The following is a 20,996-nucleotide window of genomic DNA, read 5'->3' as shown; positions in this document are numbered from 1 at the left end:
TTAGGGTAAAAAAAATTAAAAGTTAAAAAAAGTTTTAAAAAAAGTTAAAAAAAAGTTTAAAAAGTTAACAAAAGTTAAAAAAAATTTAAAAAAATTTAAAAATATTTAAAAATTTAAATTTTTTAAAAAAAATTTTAAATTTTTTTTAAATTTTTTTAATTTTTTTTTAAATTTTTTTAAAAATTTTTTAATTTTTTTTTAAAAAATTAAAATTTTTACAAAAATAAAAAAAAATTAAAAAAACTTTAAAAAAAATTAAAAAATTTTAGTTTTTGCTTTAAAACAATATAAACTATACTGTTTTTAGTGTTTTAATAAAATACAATCACTTTCTATATTTGTTTTAATTTAATTTAAAAAAAACACTTTATTCATATTAAATGAAACCAAATATTTATTGTATTTTTTTTATTTTTTTTTATTTGTCAAATGTTTTAAACTTTTTTTTAATTTGTATTTTTTTTAAAAAAAATTTAAAACAATTTTAAATGTTTTTAATTTTTTTAAACAATTTTTAAAAATTTTTTAGGGTTAGGGTTAGGGTTTAAGATTAGGGATAGGGTTAGGGTTAAGATTAGGATTAGGGTTAGGGTTAAGATTACGGTTAGGGTAAAAAAAATTTAAAAAGTTTAAAAAAAGTTAAAAAAAAGTTAAAAAAAAGTTAAAAAAAAGTTAAAAAAAAGTTAAAAAAAAGTTAAAAAAAAGTTTAAAAAAAGTTAAAAAAAAGTTTGAAAAAAAGTTTAAAAAATTTAAAAAATTTAAAATTTTTTGAAAATTTTAATTAAAAAAAAAAAAAAGTTAAAAATTTTACAAAAATTAAAAAAAACTTAAAAAAACTTTAAAAAAACTTTTAAAAAAATGTTTTAAGTTAAAACTTTACTTTTAGTTTTTGCTTTAAAACAATATAAACTATACTGTTTTTAGTGTTTTAATAAAATACAATCACTTTCTATATTTGTTTTAATTTAATTTAAAAAAAACACTTTATTCATATTAAATGAAACCAAATATTTTTACATTTAACTTTTTTTTTTAATTGTTAATTGTAAAAAGCCCTATTACATTTTGACACATAATGTACAATAGTACAACACAAATCAATTATTACAACTTTAATATTTTTTTTAAAATTGCGTCATAGTTTACATGTTTTAAAACTAAAAGTTGAAAATACACGAGTTAAAAAGCTATGATTAATTATTATACAATTACTTCAGAAGTTATCTTTTATAAATTTGTATTATTACATCATAAACAATATATTTTTGCCCAATTGTTTTTAAAACTATTGTACTTTTAAAAAAATGTTTTTAAATGTTTTTATTTTTTTAATTTTTTTTTATTTGTAAAATGTTTTAAACTTTTTTTTAATTTGTAATTTTTTTTAAAACAATTTAAAACAATTTTAAATGTTTTTAATTTTTTTAAACAATTTTTTAAAAATTTTTAGGGTTAGGGTTAGGGTTAAGATTAGGGATAGGGTTAGGGTTAAGATTAGGGTTAGGGTTAGGGTTAAGATTACGGTTAGGGTAAAAAAATTTTAAAAAGTTAAAAAAAAGTTAAAAAAAAGTTTTAAAAAAAGTTTAAAAAATTTAAAAAATTTAAAAATATTTGAAAATTTTAATTTAAAAAAAAAAAAAGTTTAAAATTTTACAAAAATTTAAAAAAAATAAAAAAAAACTAAAAAAAAACTTTAAAAAAATGTTTTAAGTTAAAACTTTACTTTTAGTTTTTGCTTTAAAACAATATAAACTATACTGTTTTTAGTGTTTTAATAAAATACAATCACTTTCTATATTTGTTTTAATTTAATAAAAAAAAAACACTTTATTCATATTAAATGAAACCAAATATTTTTACATTTAACTTTTTCTTTTAAATTGTTAATTGTAAAAAGCCCTATTACATTTTGACACATAATGTACAATAGTACAACACAAATCAATTATTACAACTTTAATATTTTTTTAAAATTGTGTCATAGTTTACATGTTTTAAAACTAAAAGTTGAAAATACATGAGTTAAAAAGCTATGATTAATTATTATACAATTACTTCAGAAGTTATCTTTTATAAATTTGTATTATTACATCATAAACAATATATTTTTGCCCAATTGTTTTTAAAACTATTGTACTTTTTAAAAAATGTTTTTAAATGTTTTTATTTTTTTTATTTTTTTTTATTTGTAAAATGTTTTAAACTTTTTTTTAATTTGTAAATTTTTTTAAAACAATTTAAAACAATTTTAAATGTTTTTAATTTTTTTAAACAATTTTAACAATTAACATTTTTTTTAGGGTTAGGGTTAGGGTTAAGATTAGGGTTAGGGTTAGGGTTAAGATTAGGGTTAGGGTTAGGGTTAGGGTTAAGATTAGGGTTAGGGTAATTTTTTTTTTAAAAAGTTTAAAAAAAGTTTAAAAAAGTTAAAAAAACATTTAAAATTTAAAATATTTAAAAATATTTAAAAATTAAAAAAAAAATTAAAAATTTAAAAAAAAGTTAACATTTTTACAAAAATTAAAAAAAATTAAAAAAAATTAAAAAAAATTAAAAAAAATTAAAAAAAATGTTTTAAGTTAAAACTTTACTTTTTGTTTTTGCTTTAAAACAATATAAACTATACTGTTTTTAGTGTTTTAATAAAATACAATCACTTTCTATATTTGTTTTAATTTAATTAAAAAAAACACTTTTTTCATATTAAATGAAACCAAATATTTTTACATTTAACTTTTTCTTTTAAATTGTTAATTGTAAAAAGCCCTATTACATTTTGACACATAATGTACAATAGTACAACACAAATCAATTATTACAACTTTAATATTTTTTTTAAAATTGTGTCATAGTTTACATGTTTTAAAACTAAAAGTTGAAAATACATGAGTTAAAAAGCTATGATTAATTATTGAGGTGGTGACTTGTCCAGGGTGTACCCCGCCTTCCGCCCGATTGTAGCTGAGATAGGCTCCAGCGCCCCCGCGACCCCAAAGGGAATAAGCGGTAGAAAATGGATGGATGGATGGTTTTTAAAACTATTGTACTTTTTAAAAAATGTTTTTAAATTTTTTTATTTTTTTTAATTTGTAAAATGTTTTAAACTTTTTTTTAATTTGTAAATTTTTTTAAAACAATTTAAAACAATTTTAAATGTTTTTAATTTTTTTAAACAATTTTAACAATTAACATTTTTTTTAGGGTTAGGGTTAGGGTTAAGATTAGGGTTAGGGTTAGGGTTAGGGTTAAGATTAGGGTTAGGGTTAAGATTAGGGTTAGGGTTAGGGTAAAAATTTTTTTAAAAAGTTAAAAGAAAGTTAAAAAAAGTTAAAAAAAAAAGTTTAAAAAAAAAGTTAAAAAATTTAAAAATATTTAAAAATTTAAATTTTTTTTTACATTTTTTTTAAAAAGTTAAAATTTTTACAAAAATTAAAAAAACTTTAAAAAAACTTTAAAAAAAATGTTTTAAGTTAAAACTTTACTTTTAGTTTTTGCTTTAAAACAATATAAACTATACTGTTTTTAGTGTATTAATAAAATACAATCACTTTCATCCATGGATGGATGGATGGACAATCACTTTCTATATTTGTTTTAATTTAATAAAAAAAAAAAGACTTTATCCATATTAAATGAAACCAAATATTTTTACATTAAACTTTTTTTTTTTAAGTGTTAATTGTAAAAAGCCCTGTTACATTTTGACACATATTGTACAATAGTACAACACAAATCAATTATTACAACTTTAATATTTGTTTTATAATTGTGTCATAGTTTACATGTTTTAAAACTAAAAGTTGAAAATACATGAGTTAAAAAGCTATGATTAATTATTATACAATTACTTCAGAAGTTATCTTTTATAAATTTGTATTATTACATCATAAACAATATATTTTTGCCCAATTGTTTTTAAAACTATTGTACTTTAAAAAAAATGTTTTTAAATGTTTTTATTTTTTTATTTTTTTTTATTTGTAAAATGTTTTAAACTTTTTTTTAATTTGTATTTTTTTTTAAAACAATTTAAAACAATTTTAAATGTTTTTAATTTTTTTAAACAATTTTAACAATTAACATTTTTTTTAGGGTTAGGGTTAGGGTTAGGGTTAAGATTAGGGTTAGGGTTAGGGTTAGGGTTAGGGTTAAGATTAGGGTTAGGGTTAGGGTTAAGATTAGGGTTAGGGTTAGGGTAACATTTTTTTAAAAAAGTTAAAAAAAAGTTTTTAAAAAAGTTAAAAAAGTTAAAAAAGTTAAAAAAAAGTTAAAAAAATTTAAAAAATTTAAATTTTTTAAAAATATTTAAAAATTTAAAATTTTTTAAATTTTTTAAAAAAAGTTAACATTTTTACAAAAATTAAATTTTTTTTTAAAAAAAATTTAAAAAAAAATGTTTTAAGTTAAAACTTTACTTTTAGTTTTTGCTTTAAAACAATATAAACTATACTGTTTTTAGTGTTTTAATAAAATACAATCACTTTCTATATTTGTTTTAATTTAATTAAAAAAAAAGACTTTATCCATATTAAATGAAACCAAATATTTTTACATTTAACTTTTTTTTTTTAATTGTTAATTGTAAAAAGCCCTATTACATTTTGACACATATTGTACAATAGTACAACACAAATCAATTATTACAACTTTAATATTTTTTTAAAATTGTGTCATAGTTTACATGTTTTAAAACTAAAAGTTGAAAATACATGAGTTAAAAAGCTATGATTAATTATTATACAATTACTTCAGAAGTTATCTTTTATAAATTTGTATTATTACATCATAAACAATATATTTTTGCCCAATTGTTTTTAAAACTATTGTACTTTTAAAAAAATGTTTTTAAATGTTTTTATTTTTTTTATTTTTTTTTATTTGTAAAATGTTTTAAACTTTTTTTTAATTTGTAATTTTTTTTAAAACAATTTAAAACAATTTTAAATGTTTTTAATTTTTTTAAACAATTTAAAAACAAATTTTAGGGTTAGGGTTAGGGTTAAGATTACGGTTAGGGTAAAAAATTTTTAAAAAGTTAAAAAAAAGTTAAAAAAAAGTTTAAAAAAAAGTTTAAAAAATTAAAAAAAATTAAAAATATTTAAATTTTTTAAAAAAAATTAAAAAATTTAAAATTTTTTACAAAAATTAAAAAAACTTTAAAAAAAATTAAAAAAAAATGTTTTAAGTCAAAACTTTACTTTTAGTTTTTGCTTTAAAACAATATAAACTATACTGTTTTTAGTGTTTTAATAAAATACAATCACTTTCTATATTTGTTTTAATTTAATTAAAAAAAACACTTTATCCATATTAAATGAAACCAAATATTTTTACATTTAACATTTTTTTTAAATTGTTAATTGTAAAAAGCCCTATTACATTTTGACACATATTGTACAATAGTACAACACAAATCAATTATTACAACTTTAATATTTTTTTAAAATTGTGTCATAGTTTACATGTTTTAAAACTAAAAGTTGAAAATACATGAGTTAAAAAGCTATGATTAATTATTATACAATTACTTCAGAAATAAAGAAAATATTTTTTGAATAAGAATAAAGATTATTTTTATGACATTAATATTTTCTATTGTTATACATATTACCTTTAAACACATTAAAAACATTATTTTAATGCAATTATGTAAACATGATTTATTATTTGTCACTATTACAAATAATTATAATTTAGTAATATTAACAAAAAAGTCTAAACACTTATTGGGTGTCTCCTTCAATATTTTGACATATTTGTGACTGGATGGAACTAGTAGAGTGACAGCGCTCGAAGACAATACAATGCCTGGTGGGATACATTGTTTCTGTTTTAATTCTTTTTTATTTGATTCTAACTATGTGAATGTTTTTGGAATAATACTGGCCTTTCATTGAATATTCAGGTAGATATTTCTAGTAGTAAACAGGAAGTTGTAGTTAGAATGAAACATTAACTACAACTATCAATCAATCAATCATCAATCAATGTTTATTTATATAGCCCTAAATCACAAGTGTCTCAAAGGGCTGCACAAGCCACAACGACATCCTCGGTACAAAGCCCACATAAGGGCAAGGAAAAACTCACCCCAGTGGGACGTCGATGTGAATGACTATGAGAAACCTTGGAGAGGACCGCATATGTGGGTAACCCCCCACCCCCCTCTAGGGGAGACCGAAAGCAATGGATGTCGAGTGGGTCTGACATAATATTGTGAGAGTCCAGTCCATAGTGGATCCAACATAATAGTAAGAGTCCAGTCCATAGTGGATCTAACATAATAGTGTGAGAGTCCAGTCCATAGTGGATCTAACATAATAGTGAGAGTCCAGTCCATAGTGGATCTAACATAATAGTGTGAGAGTCTAGTCCATAGTGGATCTAACATAATAGTGAGAGTCCAGTCCATAGTGGATCCAACATAATAGTGTGAGAGTCCAGTCCATAGTGGATCTAACATAATAGTGTGAGAGTCCAGTCCATAGTGGATCTAACATAATAGTGTGAGAGTCCAGTCCATAGTGGATCTAACATAATAGTGAGAGTCCAGTCCATAGTGGATCTAACATAATAGTGTGAGAGTTCAGTCCATAGTGGATCTAACATAATAGTGAGAGTCCAGTCCATAGTGGATCTAACATAATAGTGAGAGTCCAGTCCATAGTGGACCTAACATAATAGTGAGAGTCCAGTCCATAGTGGATCTAACATAATAGTGTGAGAGTCCAGTCCATAGTGGATCTAACATAATAGTGAGAGAGTCCAGTCCATAGTAGATCTAACATAATAGTGTGAGAGTCCAGTCCATAGTGGATCTAACATAATAGTGTGAGAGTCCAGTCCATAGTGGATCTAACATAATAGTGAGAGTCCAGTCCATAGTGGATCTAACATAATAGTGAGAGAGTCCAGTCCATAGTGGATCTAACATAATAGTGAGTCCATTTCATAATGGATCTAACATAATAGTGAGAGAGTCCAGTCCATAGTGGATCTAACATAATAGTGAGAGAGTCCAGTCCATAGTGGATCTAACATAATAGTATGAGAGTCCAGTCCATAGTGGATCTAAAATAATAGTGAGAGTCCAGTCCATAGTGGATCTAACATAATAGTGTGAGAGTCCAGTCCATAGTGGATCTAACATAATAGTGTGAGAGTCCAGTCCATAGTGGATCTAACATAATAGTGAGAGTCCAGTCCATAGTGGATCCAACATATTTTTTTAAAGACCATAAACATGAGACAGGAATTTGTAGTTTGAATAAAACCATTAGATGCAATTAATATTTTTTAAATAACATAAACATTAAACAGGAAGAAAAACATTAGCTGCAGCGAATATGATTCAAAAAGATTCAAAAAGATAAAGATGAAAGCAAACATGAAGGCCAACATGGCTGACATTTCAGCCTCAGCAGGACTGACTCAGGTGATCCTGAGCAGGCCGACGTGTCCTTGGTCTTGGTGGTCTTATTGGACACGTGTCCTCGGTCCTGGTGGTCTTATTTAAGGCATGTAGCGTGCTTAGTCTGGAGGCTAAATACACACGGTGTTTTGTGTAACTGTTGTTTAGTGTTGATATTCTTTGCTTAGTTTGATAAATGTTGGAGCAGTTTGCTTCATCAGGAGGGTGAAGTCGCTCAACTTCAAGTGTTGGATTTAAGTGTGTTGGATCATTGGCTGCTGGTGAGGGCATAGAAAAAGGGGCATTTTTCTACCAGTAGACAGCGTTTAAGATTGAGTGTTTCACTGCTAATTTAATAATATATTTATATTGAATATGGATTTTAAATATGTATCTAAATAGGTGGTTAATTGGTTAGGTATTTATGTATTTGCATATTGGGTTTTCTGTTGCATTTATCTATTGTGTTTCTGGGTTTAAATGTATTTTATATGTATCTTGGTGCATTTATGTTGAGACAATTTATTTAAAATCTGTTTTAACTTAAAGGGAAAAGATGTGTCCATTTTCTTGCACTTGTTTAATGGTTAAGAGTTTGATTGCCTAATCAAATCAAATCAAATCAACTTTATTTATAAAGCACATTTAAAATTTACCACAGGGGTAGCCAAAGTGCTATAATTAATAATTGTAAATTATGGGATTGATAATTGATTGATTTTTTACAGCATGTTAATCTTGTGGTGTTTTGTCCTTAAAGGTTTTTCACCTACTAAAGAAGCTAAAGGCTACTAAAGGCTACTAAAGACAGCTAATGACAGCTAAAGAAACTAAAGTCTACTAACACTGCTAAAGACTGCTAAAAAGACTAAAGAAGAAAAAAAGAAGCTGTTTCTTCGTTGGAAAAACTGTTGCAAACTAAAGGAAAATAAAAGTAAAAAGTAACTACGGTCTGGTCTTTTGAGTGAAATCCAGAAGCCACATTCAGCATTGGTACATCCCTTCAAGTGTGGGATAAGCACAGCGAAAAAAGCCAAACACTTGACAGTTGTTGTATGCACACTGTGTCGAGCGGAAATGGCCTATCATAGCAGCACAACGGCTATGAAGGAACATTTGAAAAGAAAACACCCGACAGCGTTCTTGCCATCACCATCAACTAGTCAGTCGTCCGCGTGAGTATACGTTGTCATCATTACACAAAAACATGAATGTGTCATTTGTATCTGCGTTGTAAATTCATAAACTAAAACACCGTTTCGCTCTGAGAGGCGCGTTTGGCGTGCCTGTTCAGTGTTTACAAAGACGCTAACGTTAATTAGTTGTGCAAATACCTTTTACAACATTAACAGTTACATATACTATGTACAAACCAACAATTAACTTTCACTTTAATCATACTATCATTGTTGTGTTATTAAGCAAAATAAGCAATACTTTTACTTTTGTTGAAATGTTTACACTTGTTACAGAATATTTCCTTTTGCACTTTTTTGTATTGGATGTTTATCTTTATTTTTGCACATTTTAAAGCAAAATAAGCAATACTTTTACTTTAGAAATGCTTATACTATTGCAGAATATTAAGATTTGCACTGGATGTTTACTTTTATATTTGCACATTAAAAAGCAAATAAGCTACTTTTAATTTTGTTAAATGTTAAAAGTTTTAAATGTTTACATTGTTACAGAATATTTTGTCATGTTGTTGTCAATGTTGACTGAGTGGCCATACTTTTTTTTTTTTTGTAAATAAGTCATGCCTTTTGAAAAAACTGGCCTAAATTTATTTTTTCATCTTCATTTTAAATTTAAAAAAAAATCGGTAAAAGGAAAAATAATCTATAGATTAATCGAAAAAAATAATAATCTATAGATTAACCGATTAATCGAAAAAATAATCTATAGATTAATCGATAGAAAAATAATCGTTAGCTGCAGCCTTAGTCTTATTGCACACGGGTCCTGGGTCTTGGTGGTCTTATTGGACACGTGTCCTCGGTCCTGGTGGTCTTTTTGGACATGTGTCCTGGGTCTTGGTGGTCTTATTGGACAGTGGTCTTATTGGACACTTGTCCTTGGTCCTGGTGGTCTTATTGGACATGTGTCCTGGGTCCTGGTGGTCTTATTGGACACGTGTCATGAAGAGCCTAAATGAGGTGTCGCTCACAAAACGTCCCGACATTTTGTCTCCTCCTCCAGGTCCCATCTGCAGCGCCTGCGTGGACAACTTTGGCGCTCGCCCCGTCACCATCTTCAGCGGCGTGATGGTGGCCGGCGGCCTGATGCTCAGCGCCTTCGCTCCCAGCGTCCACTTCCTCATCTTCTCCTACGGGATCGTCGTGGGTAAGCGTTTGATGATGATGATGATGATGATGATGATGATGCTCATGTGAGTCGCATAAGCTTCTTATCCTTTGAAAGTTGGATAAGAAGCATTAGCATTAGCATTAGTCATGTCCAATTGCTTCACAACACAAGAGTGAGAGATCACTTTTAATGCTGGGAACTTTTTCTGACTGTACCTAATGTTGTGGCTGAAGGAAGCACCAGTGGACGCCATGAATATTTGAAGACCACTCCTTTATTTTTAGACATCTACCTAAGGCCTCTTTTATTGTGGCGGGAGGGGTGTACGTACGCTGCAATATTTTTTGCAAAGCAGTAATTATAGTCTGCAAATGATGTGTTGTTGTTGAGTGTCTGTGCTGTCTAGAGCTCGGCAGAGTAACCGTGTAATACTCTTTCATATCAGTAGGTGGCAGCAGGGGGCAGTGTGCAGGTAAAAAGGTATCTAATGCTTAAACCAAAAATAAACAAAAGGTGAGTGCCCCTAAGAAAAGGCATTGAAGCGTAGGGAAGGCTATGGAAAACTGAACTGGCTACAAAGTAAACAAAAACAGAATGCTGGACGACAGCAAAGACTTACTGTGGAGCAAAGACGGCGTACACAAAGTACATCCGAACATGACATGGAGATATGACCAGTGCCATATGTCAGTGTTTTTCAACCATTGTGCCGCACGGCACACTAGTGTGCCGTGAGATACAGTCTGGTGTGCCGTGGGAGATTATGTAATTTCTAGGGCTGCAGCTAACGATTATTTTTCTATCGATTAATCTATAGATTATTTTTTTCAATTAATCGGTTAATCTATAGATTATTTTTTTCGATTAATCTATAGATTATTTTTCCTTTTACCGATTTTTTTTTTAATTTAAAATGAAGAGGAAAAAATAAATGTAGGCCAGTTTTTTCAAAAGGCATGGCTTTTATTTACAAAAAAAAAAGTATGGCCACTCAAGTCAACATTGACAACAACATGACAAAATATTCTGTAACAATGTAAACATTTAAAACGTTTAACATTTAACAAAATTAAAAGTAGCTTATTTGCTTTTTAATGTGCAAATATAAAAGTAAACATCCAATACAAAAAAGTGCAAAACGGAAATATTCTGTAACAGTGTAAACATTTCAACAAAAGTAAAAGTATTGCTTATTTTGCTTAATAACACAACAATGATAGTATGATTAAAGTGAAAGTGAATTGTTGGTTTGTACATAGTATATGTAACTGTTAATGTTGTAAAAGGTATTTGCACAACTAATTAACGTTAGCGTTTGTGACACGTCTTGTGCCGTGGGGTTCTTTCAGGACCGACAGACTGAACGCCAGACGGCTTTGCCAGGTTTACAATCTTTTAATTTTACACAAAGTCTTTTCTCTTCCAACTCTTTTCTCTTTCTTTCCTCGCTCGCTCGTCGTCCTCTGTCTCTGGCTCTCCTCCTCTCTCGCTCCACGTCAGCTTCACTCTGGCTCCTTCCAGTCTCTCTTCCCACTCTCTCTGCTGCTCCCCTTCTCTTCAGCGAGAGGAGATTGGATGATCGTGCGCGGATCGCGCACCTGGGCACGATTGCGGCGTCGCTCCCGGCGCGCCCCGCCTCGCCGCTCGCTCGCCGCCGCCGCCTCTCCACAGCGTTAAAGAGGAGCGCGTCTTTGTAAACACTGAACAGGCACGCCAAACGCGCCTCTCAGAGCGAAACGGTGCTTTAGTTTATGAATTTACAACGCAGATACAAATGACACATTCATGTTTTTGTGTAATGATTACAACGTATACTCACGCGGACGATTGACTAGTTGATGGTGATGGCAAGAACGCTGTCGGGTGTTTTCTTTTCAAATGTTCGTTCATAGCCGTTGTGCTGCTATGATAGGCCATTTCCGCTCGACACAGTGTGCATACAACAACTTTATTAGGCCGTTTATTAAAATACTCCCACACTTTTGACGACTTTTGGCGTGCTTTTTTCCCCTCGCTCGCATCGTCTGCTTTGCGCTCCGCCATGACAGTAGTGTGACGTAAATATACGACGCGCCGACGCACAAAAACGGCGTCGACGTATTTACGTAACCGATGACATCGACTACGTCGACGCGTCGTTTCAGCCTTAGTAATTTCACCTATTTGGGTTAAAAATATTTTTTGCAAACCAGTTATTATAATCCGCAAATAATATGCCGTTGTTGAGTGTCTGTGCTGTCTAGAGCTCGGCAAACTAACCGTGTAATACTCTTCCATATCAGTAGGTGGCAGCAGGTAGCTAATTGCTTTGTAACAGCAGGGGGCAGTGTGCAGGTAAAAAGGTATCTAATGCTTAAACCAAAAATAAACAAAAGGTGAGTGCCCCTAAGAAAAGGCATTGAAGCGTAGGGAAGACTATGGAAAACTAAACAAAAACTGAACTGGCTACAAAGTAAACAAAAACAGAATGCTGGACGACAGCAAAGACTTACTGCGGAGCAAAGACGGCGTACACAAAGTACATCCGAACATGACATGACAATCAACAATGTCCCCACAAAGAAGGATAAAAACAACGGAAATATTCTTGATGGCTAAAACAAAGTAGATGCGGGAAATATCGCTCAAAGGAAGACATGAAACTGCTACAGGAAAATACCAAAAAAAAAGAGAAAAAGCCACCAAAATAGGAGCGCAAGACAAGAACTAAAACACTACACACTGGAAAACAGCAAGCAGGTAAAAAGGTATCTAATGCTTAAACCAAAAATAAACAAAAGGTGAGTGCCCCTAAGAAAAGGCATTGAAGCGTAGGGAAGGCTATGGAAAACTAAACAAAAACTGAACTGGCCACAAAGTAAACAAAAACAGAATGCTGGACGACAGCAAAGACTTACTGCGGAGCAAAGACGGCGTACACAAAGTACATCCGAACATGACATGACAATCAACAATGTCCCCACAAAGAAGGATAAAAACAACGGAAATATTGTTGATGGCTAAAACAAAGTAGATGCGGGAAATATCGCTCAAAGGAAGACATGAAACTGCTACAGGAAAATACCAAAAAAAAAGAGAAAAAGCCACCAAAATAGGAGCGCAAGACAAGAAGTAAAACACTACACACTGGAAAACAGCAAATAAGTCAGGGTGTGATGTGACAGGTGGTGACAGTACACCTACTTTGAGACAAGAGCCAGAGGTGGGACCAAGTCATTGTTTTGCAAGTCACAAGTAAGTCTCAAGTCTTTGCCCTCAAGTCCGAGTCAAGTCCCGAGTCAAGACAGGCAAGCCCCGAGTCAAGTCCGAAGTCAAGACTGGAAAGTCTCGAGTCAAGTCCTAAGTCCTGCATTTTGAGTTTCGAGTCCTTTCAAGTCCTTTTAACCACAGACTAATATATTAACACAGATTGTGTATGCTTTTCAAACGCTGTATTTATTTATTAAAACAAGTGCATTTTAAATTGCAGGAAAGAAAATTGTGCTGACATTGCACTTTATAATAGCACTATTAACCAGTCATTTTAAACATTAACTCATTCCTTTACAGAACAAACACATTGAAAAATAAAGTGCAAATGTACTTATTTGTACAAAAGTGTTAACATTGAAAAAACATGACATATACGTGAACATAACAAAAAAGTTGTACTTTTTATATGTCAGGGCCCTATGCTGCATTGCATCTGCAAAAGACCAAATTAGCCAAGAGTCTGTCAGTCATTTGTGCACGATGGGGGCGTAGTATGATGCCACCATGGCTGAAAACTCGCTCCACTGGAGCACTGGAGGCAGGCACTGCCAAGACTCTCATGGCCACTCGGAACAGTGAAGGAAGAGTCTTCATGTTCAATGCCCAGAACAAAAGGGGGGAGAGAGTTGTTTTGGGTTGGTGCACTACTTGTAAGTGTATCTTGTGTTTTTTATGTTGATTTAATTAAAAAAAGACAAAAAATTTTTTATTTCTTGTGCGGCCCGATACCAATCGATCCACGGACCAGTAGCGGGCCGCGGCCCGGTGGTTGGGGACCACTGAGGTAAACAACCAACAGTATGTCAGAAAGCTAGCTAAAACGGTACACATATTCATAATATAGTATACATTTTAACTGACCTTTATTTGACTATTTTTGTCTTTTTTTAGGTGGCTAAAATACGCGGTGCTGCTGACCGCCGTCTAACGTTACGTGTGATATATTGACTAACGTAACCCTGCTTGAAAAAAATCACTGAACAAAAAGTATGAATAAGGTAGTGAACTGCAACAGATTCCCGTGTTTGCAATAACGTTATAACGTTAGCAGTGAGTTTACAGCCTCACTGATTGAACTACACAGCAAATAAAAGTCACGTTACTTAGCCAATAAACGTTATCTTACATTCAAAACTTACCGTTCTTTGTGCAACTTCAAATGCCGGACGAAGTTGGAAGTTGTTGCCTCTCCATCAGTCATTTTGGAACCGCATGTGTTGCATACTGCAAACCGTTTTGTGTTGACCACCTCGTAATTTTTATACCCAAACGAAATTATTTTAGGTATCATTTTTTGTTCACTGGCGTGTGGTTTGGACATGTCTTCTTCGTTGGTTGTCCTGCAATTTGATTGGATGAATGCTGTGTGATGAAAACAAAGTAGATGTAATTTGATTGGCTGTTGTACTGAGAGCACACCAGCTGACACACGCAACGCTGATAGACAAGTACACAATGAAAAATACGGAGCGCTCCCGAATAACTTTTTCATCTTTGGGTTTTGGGGAAAGTAGCAAGTCATGTCAAGTCATGTCAATTCAAAAGGCTCAAGTCCAAGTGAAGTCACAAGTCATTGATGTTAAAGTCGAAGTCGAGTTGCAAGCCTTTTTACATTTTGTCAAGTCGAGTCTAAAGTCATCAAATTCATGACTCGAGTCTGACTCGAGTCCAAGTCATGTGACTCGAGTCCACACCTCTGACAAGAGCTATAGTCATGCATGCTTGGTTATGCTTTAAAGTCATATCCAACAATTGCGACAACGACTTTTCACTGTCAACTGAGTTTTTTAATGATTTCTGCTGGTGGTGTGCCTCCGCATTTTTCAATGCAAAAAATGTGCCTTGGCTCAAAAAAGGTTAAAAACACTGCGCTATGGTATGGAAGAAGTCTTTGAGCATGAATACCACTGAGAAGAAAGAACTTCCAAGAAAATCTGACCAGTCCACTCGGGAGAGATTTGCCATGTTTTTTTGCGTGCTGTTGTTCTTTGCACTTCCAACTAAAAGAGCATTCCTCCTTCCTGTTTGTCCTGTCTCCTGCGCTCTAGGTCTGGGTTGCGGTCTGGTCTACGCGGCCACGCTGACCATCACCTGCCAGTATTTTGACAAGAGACGCGGCCTGGCTCTGGGCATCGTCACCACAGGTACTGCTCTCGCCAACTCTTCTCCGTGCTTTCATGTTTGCTGCTGGGAGAACCTTGAGGAACCTGCAGGACAGGGGGTGGACTCGGGCTGACGACTGCAGTGGTGATTGTCAGGTTCAAACACTGATGACATTTATTAAACAAGACAAGAGGCAAAGAATTAAACAGAGACAGAATTCAATTTGGATTCAATTTTGAGGAGTCGCCTGAACACTCTTAGAAATAAGGGTTCTTCTACAAGGGCTGAGGTTCTAACTGGAACCATTTGCTTCTGAAAAACCCTTTCCCGAAGAAAGGGTTTTTCAAGGGTTCTTGGTAACGCTAATGGTTCCAGTAAGAACCATTTTGATCCAGAGAACCCTTTAAAACCCCTTTTCTGAATAATTGGTTTTAAAAGGGTTCTCACTAACACTAAGGGTTCCAGTAAGAACTATTTTGATCCAGAGAACCGTTTTTGGAAGAAAGAGTTCTTCAGGGATTGTTGAAAGCATGGGTAAGATCCTGTGTCACCAGGTACATACTTCCTGATAACATTTGCCAATAATCTTTAAATAAATGTTTTTCTCATTAAAATGTTTTGAATGTTTGTTCAATGTCAACATGATAAATGACCACAATATAATATGAACTAAACTGATCTGTAGAATACAATATGGTTCTTTATAGAACCCTCAGAAGACAAGACGGTTATCGGTGAAAACCTTTGAAAAGGGATGTTTTTAGAACCCCCTGTGTCAGGTCTAGATGAAACCCTTGAAACATGAAAGAGTTCTTTGTGGAACTCCCTGTGTGAGTTCTAGATGAAACCCTTGAAACATGAAAGGGTTCTTAGTGGAACTCCCTGCATAGGTTCTAGATGAAACCCTTGACAAACGAAAGGGTTCTTAGTGGAACTCCCTGTGTGGGTTCTAGATGAAACCCTTGAAATACGAAAGGGTTCTTAGTGGAACTCCCTGCGTGGGTTCTAGATGAAAGTCTTGAAATACAAAAGGGTTCTTAGTGGAACTCCCTGTGTGGGTTCTAGATGAAACCCTTGAAATACGAAAGGGTTCTTAGTGGAACTCCCTGCGTGGGTTCTAGATGAAAGTCTTGAAATACAAAAGGGTTCTTAGTGGAACTCCCTGTGTGGGTTCTAGATGAAACCCTTGAAATACGAAAGGGTTCTTAGTGGAACTCCCTGCGTGGGTTCTAGATGAAAGTCTTGAAATACAAAAGGGTTCTTAGTGGAACTCCCTGTGTGGGTTCTAGATGAAACCCTTGAAATACGAAAGGGTTCTTAGTGGAACTCCCTGCGTGGGTTCTAGAAGAAAGTCTTGAAATACAAAAGGGTTCTTAGTGGAACTCCCTGTGTGGGTCCTAGATGAAACCCTTGAAATACGAAAGGGTTCTTAGTGGAACTCCCTGCGTGGGTTCTTTGTAGAACCTCTCATGGGATGTTCTGGGTGGAACCTTACACACACAGTTCTAGGTAGAACCCTCCAAAAGGGTTCCAGGTGGAACCTTTATAAAAAGGTTCTACCTGGAGCCAAAAAGGGTTCTCCTATGAGGACGAGCCGAAGAACCATATATGGTTCTACTTAGCACTTTTATTTCTAAGAGTGTACACTGTACGCTTGCACAGTATCTCAGCACGCTCTGGCGAAAGATTGTACTCCTCCTCCTTCATTTGGACTTTCTCCGACCACATGACCACTGCTGCTTCCAGAGGGAAGTGGGTCGTAAACAGCGTTGCCTTTGGTTAGCGAACAGATCAAAAGGAGAGGTCGTAAAATACCGTATTTTCCGCACTATTAGCCGCACCTAAAAACCACAAATTTACTCAAAAGCTGACAGTGCGGCTTATAACCCGGTGCGCTTTATATATGGATTAATATTAAGATTCATTTTCATAAAGTTTCGGTCTCGCAACTACGGTAAACAGCCGCCATCTTTTTTCCCCGTAGAAGAGGAAGTGCTTCTTCTTCTACGCAAGCAACCGCCAAGGTAAGCACCCGCCCCCATAGAACAGGAAGCGCTTCTTCTTCTACTGTAAGCAACCACCCGCCCCCGTAGAAGAAGAAGAAGCGCGCGGATATTACGTTTCATTTCCTTTGTGTGTTTACATCTGTAAAGACCACAAAATGGCTCCTACTAAGCGACAGGTTTCCGGTTCATGAAAAGACGCAATCTCTCCATCCGCACACGGACTACTATTTCACAGCAACTGCCTAAAGACTTTCAAGAAAAGCTGGCTACTTTCCGTGCATATTGTAAAAACAAGATAGCTGAAAAAAAGATCCGGCCAGAGAACATTATCAACATGGACGAGGTTCCACTGACTTTTGATATTCCTGTGAACCGCACTGTGGATACAACGGGAGCACGTACGGTGAATATTCGCACCACAGGGAATGAGAAGTCGTCCTTCACTGTGGTTCTAGCTTGCCATGCTAATGGCCAGAATCTTCCACCCATGGTGATATTCAAAAGGAAGACCTTGCCAAAAGAGACCTTTCCAGCCGGCGTCATCATAAAAGCTAACTCGAAGGGATGGCTGGATGAAGAAAAGATGAGCGAGTGGTTAAGGGAAGTTTACGCGAAGAGGCCGGGTGGCTTTTTTTCACGCAGCTCCGTCCATGTTGATATACGACTCCATGCGCGCCCACATCACGCTGGTTTTTAATATATTATTAAAGTTTGACTGACCTATCTGACTGTTTTTTTGACATTCCTTTAGCGCAGTTAGATGCGGCTTATAACCCGGGGCGGCTTATGGTGCGGAAAATACGGTGGTTCAAAAAGAGGTCGTCTGGAAATTGGGCAGATCCTGTCTTCTCTCCGCTTTGAAGTCCTTGGGTTAGAACAATATCTTTCTGTTGATTACCATACATGGAAGAACACAGAAAACCCTTCATGTGGCTTTCCCCCTTACACAGTGGAAGCCTTCTTCTCGGTAGGTTTCAAAGACAGCTTTTGTCTTCTCACTGGGCACTCAAATGCTACAAAGTTTTTGTGATGATTTAAGAAACAATTATTCTAACAGTGATGTTTGGCAGAAACGCTGGTTTGCGTAAAGCCAGCCGGCGTCCATCAGCCGGACACCACTTAGAACCAAATGGACTTTGCGTCACTAAACTCTCGCCCCGTGACTTGTTTATTGTTGTTATTATGATCCGCTCCAAATATGCTCGACTTTACAACGTGGCCGGCTGCCAAAAGGCGTCGACGTCACCCGGGCTCCGTTTACTTCCTGGATAAAGTCCGCGTCAATAGAACTGCAAGAAGTTATGGGAGCCAATCGCTCAGAGATAGCAGAATAAACCATTTTATTTATTTATGTGAGGTTATCTTCAGGTCATTTTCCACGCGACAGCTCCAGATGGGAATACAGCACAATATCCATCTATTATATCATTATTATTATCATGATATATTACAGGTAAAAGCCAGTAAATTAGAATATTTTGAAAAACTTGATTTATTTCAGTAATTGCATTCAAAAGGTGTAACTTGTACATTATATTTATTCATTGCACACAGACTGATGCATTCAAATGTTTATTTCATTTAATTTTGATGATTTGAAGTGGCAACAAATGAAAATCCAAAATTCCGTGTGTCACAAAATTAGAATATTACTTAAGGCTAATACAAAAAAGGGATTTTTAGAAATGTTGGCCAACTGAAAAGTATGAAAATGAAAAATATGAGCATGTACAATACTCAATACTTGGTTGGAGCTCCTTTTGCCTCAATTACTGCGTTAATGCGGCGTGGCATGGAGTCGATGAGTTTCTGGCACTGCTCAGGTGTTATGAGAGCCCAGGTTGCTCTGATAGTGGCCTTCAACTCTTCTGCGTTTTTGGGTCTGGCATTCTGCATCTTCCTTTTCACAATACCCCACAGATTTTCTATGGGGCTAAGGTCAGGGGAGTTGGCGGGCCAATTTAGAACAGAAATACCATGGTCCGTAAACCAGGCACGGGTAGATTTTGCGCTGTGTGCAGGCGCCAAGTCCTGTTGGAACTTGAAATCTCCATCTCCATAGAGCAGGTCAGCAGCAGGAAGCATGAAGTGCTCTAAAACTTGCTGGTAGACTGCTGCGTTGACCCTGGATCTCAGGAAACAGAGTGGACCGACACCAGCAGATGACATGGCACCCCAAACCATCACTGATGGTGGAAACTTTACACTAGACTTCAGGCAACGTGGATCCTGTGCCTCTCCTGTCTTCCTCCAGACTCTGAGACCTCGATTTCCAAAGGAAATGCAAAATTTGCATGGTTGGGTGATGGTTTGGGGTGCCATGTCATCTGCTGGTGTCGGTCCACTCTGTTTCCTGAGATCCAGGGTCAACGCAGCCGTCTACCAGCAAGTTTTAGAGCACTTCATGCTTCCTGCTGCTGACCTGCTCTATGGAGATGGAGATTTCAAGTTCCAACAGGACTTGGCGCCTGCACACAGCGCAAAATCTACCCGTGCCTGGTTTACGGACCATGGTATTTCTGTTCTAAATTGGCCCGCCAACTCCCCTGACCTTAGCCCCATAGAAAATCTGTGGGGTATTGTGAAAAGGAAGATGCAGAATGCCAGACCCAAAAACGCAGAAGAGTTGAAGGCCACTATCAGAGCAACCTGGGCTCTCATAACACCTGAGCAGTGCCAGAAACTCATCGACTCCATGCCACGCCGCATTAACGCAGTAATTGAGGCAAAAGGAGCTCCAACCAAGTATTGAGTATTGTACATGCTCATATTTTTCATTTTCATACTTTTCAGTTGGCCAACATTTCTAAAAATCCCTTTTTTGTATTAGCCTTACACAATATTCTAATTTTGTGACACACGGAATTTTGGATTTTCATTTGTTGCCACTTCAAATCATCAAAATTAAATGAAATAAACATTTGAATGCATCAGTCTGTGTGCAATGAATAAATATAATGTACAAGTTACACCTTTTGAATGCAATTACTGAAATAAATCAAGTTTTTCCAAATATTCTAATTTACTGGCTTTTACCTGTATACAAAGTATCATTATATATTAGCTCCAGCGACCCCGCAAGGGACAAGCGGTAGTAAATGGATGGATGGATGGATTATATATTATACATTATCGCCCCCTATTGGTTGTGCTTTGGACAACATGTTAGAGGAGCTGCAAAGAACGATTATTCTAATAGTCGATTAGTTAGCCATGGATGATTATTGCTTATTAAAAAAATTCAAAGCCAAATCGTGATTTTTATTTATTCCGAATCAAAATTGTTTCACAATTTTCAAAAATCGATTGTAAAAACAAAACTATACAAAAAATAATAATTACAATATTACATATTGTTATGAAGGTGTCTGTTACTACATTATATATATACTTGCAGTGTGTATATTGTACATATTACATATTGTTATGAAGGTGTCTGTTACTACATTATATATATACTTGCAGTGTGTATATTGTACATATTATATATTGTTATGAAGGTGTATGTTACTACATTATATATATATACTTGCAGTGTGTATATTGTACATATTACATATTGTTATGAAGGTGTATGTTACTACATTATATATATACTTGCAGTGTGTATATTGTACATATTACATATTGTTATGAAGGTGTCTGTTACTACATTATATATATACTTGCAGTGTGTATATTGTACATATTACATATTGTTATGAAGGTGTCTGTTACTACCATACTTGCCAACCTTGAGACCTCCGATTTCAGGGGATTGGGGGGCGTGGTCGGGGGTGGGGCGGGGGCCGTGGTTGGGGCGTGGTTAAGATATATATATATATATATATATATAAGAAATACTTGACTTTCAGTGAATTCTAGCTATATATATATATATATTTTTATTTTATTTTATTACATATATATATATA

General features: G+C 33.7%; 1 protein-coding gene across 2 annotated transcripts in view; it reads left to right on the top strand.

Annotated features, from left to right (window-relative positions):
- Nucleotides 1-20,996, top strand: part of slc16a9b (solute carrier family 16 member 9b) — a 40,008-nt gene that overhangs the window by 10,305 nt on the left and 8,707 nt on the right. For both annotated transcript variants that reach the window (XM_072915329.1, XM_072915330.1), the window contains 2 exons: nucleotides 9,614-9,757; nucleotides 15,022-15,117. In XM_072915329.1, coding sequence (XP_072771430.1) covers nucleotides 9,614-9,757; nucleotides 15,022-15,117 — 240 coding nt within the window. The remainder of the gene's footprint in view (nucleotides 1-9,613; nucleotides 9,758-15,021; nucleotides 15,118-20,996) is intronic.

The sequence above is a fragment of the Nerophis lumbriciformis genome, linkage group LG02, assembly GCF_033978685.3.
Source record: "Nerophis lumbriciformis linkage group LG02, RoL_Nlum_v2.1, whole genome shotgun sequence".
Classification (NCBI taxonomy): Eukaryota; Metazoa; Chordata; class Actinopteri; order Syngnathiformes; family Syngnathidae; genus Nerophis; species Nerophis lumbriciformis.
This window is presented reverse-complemented; position numbering and strand designations above follow the sequence as displayed.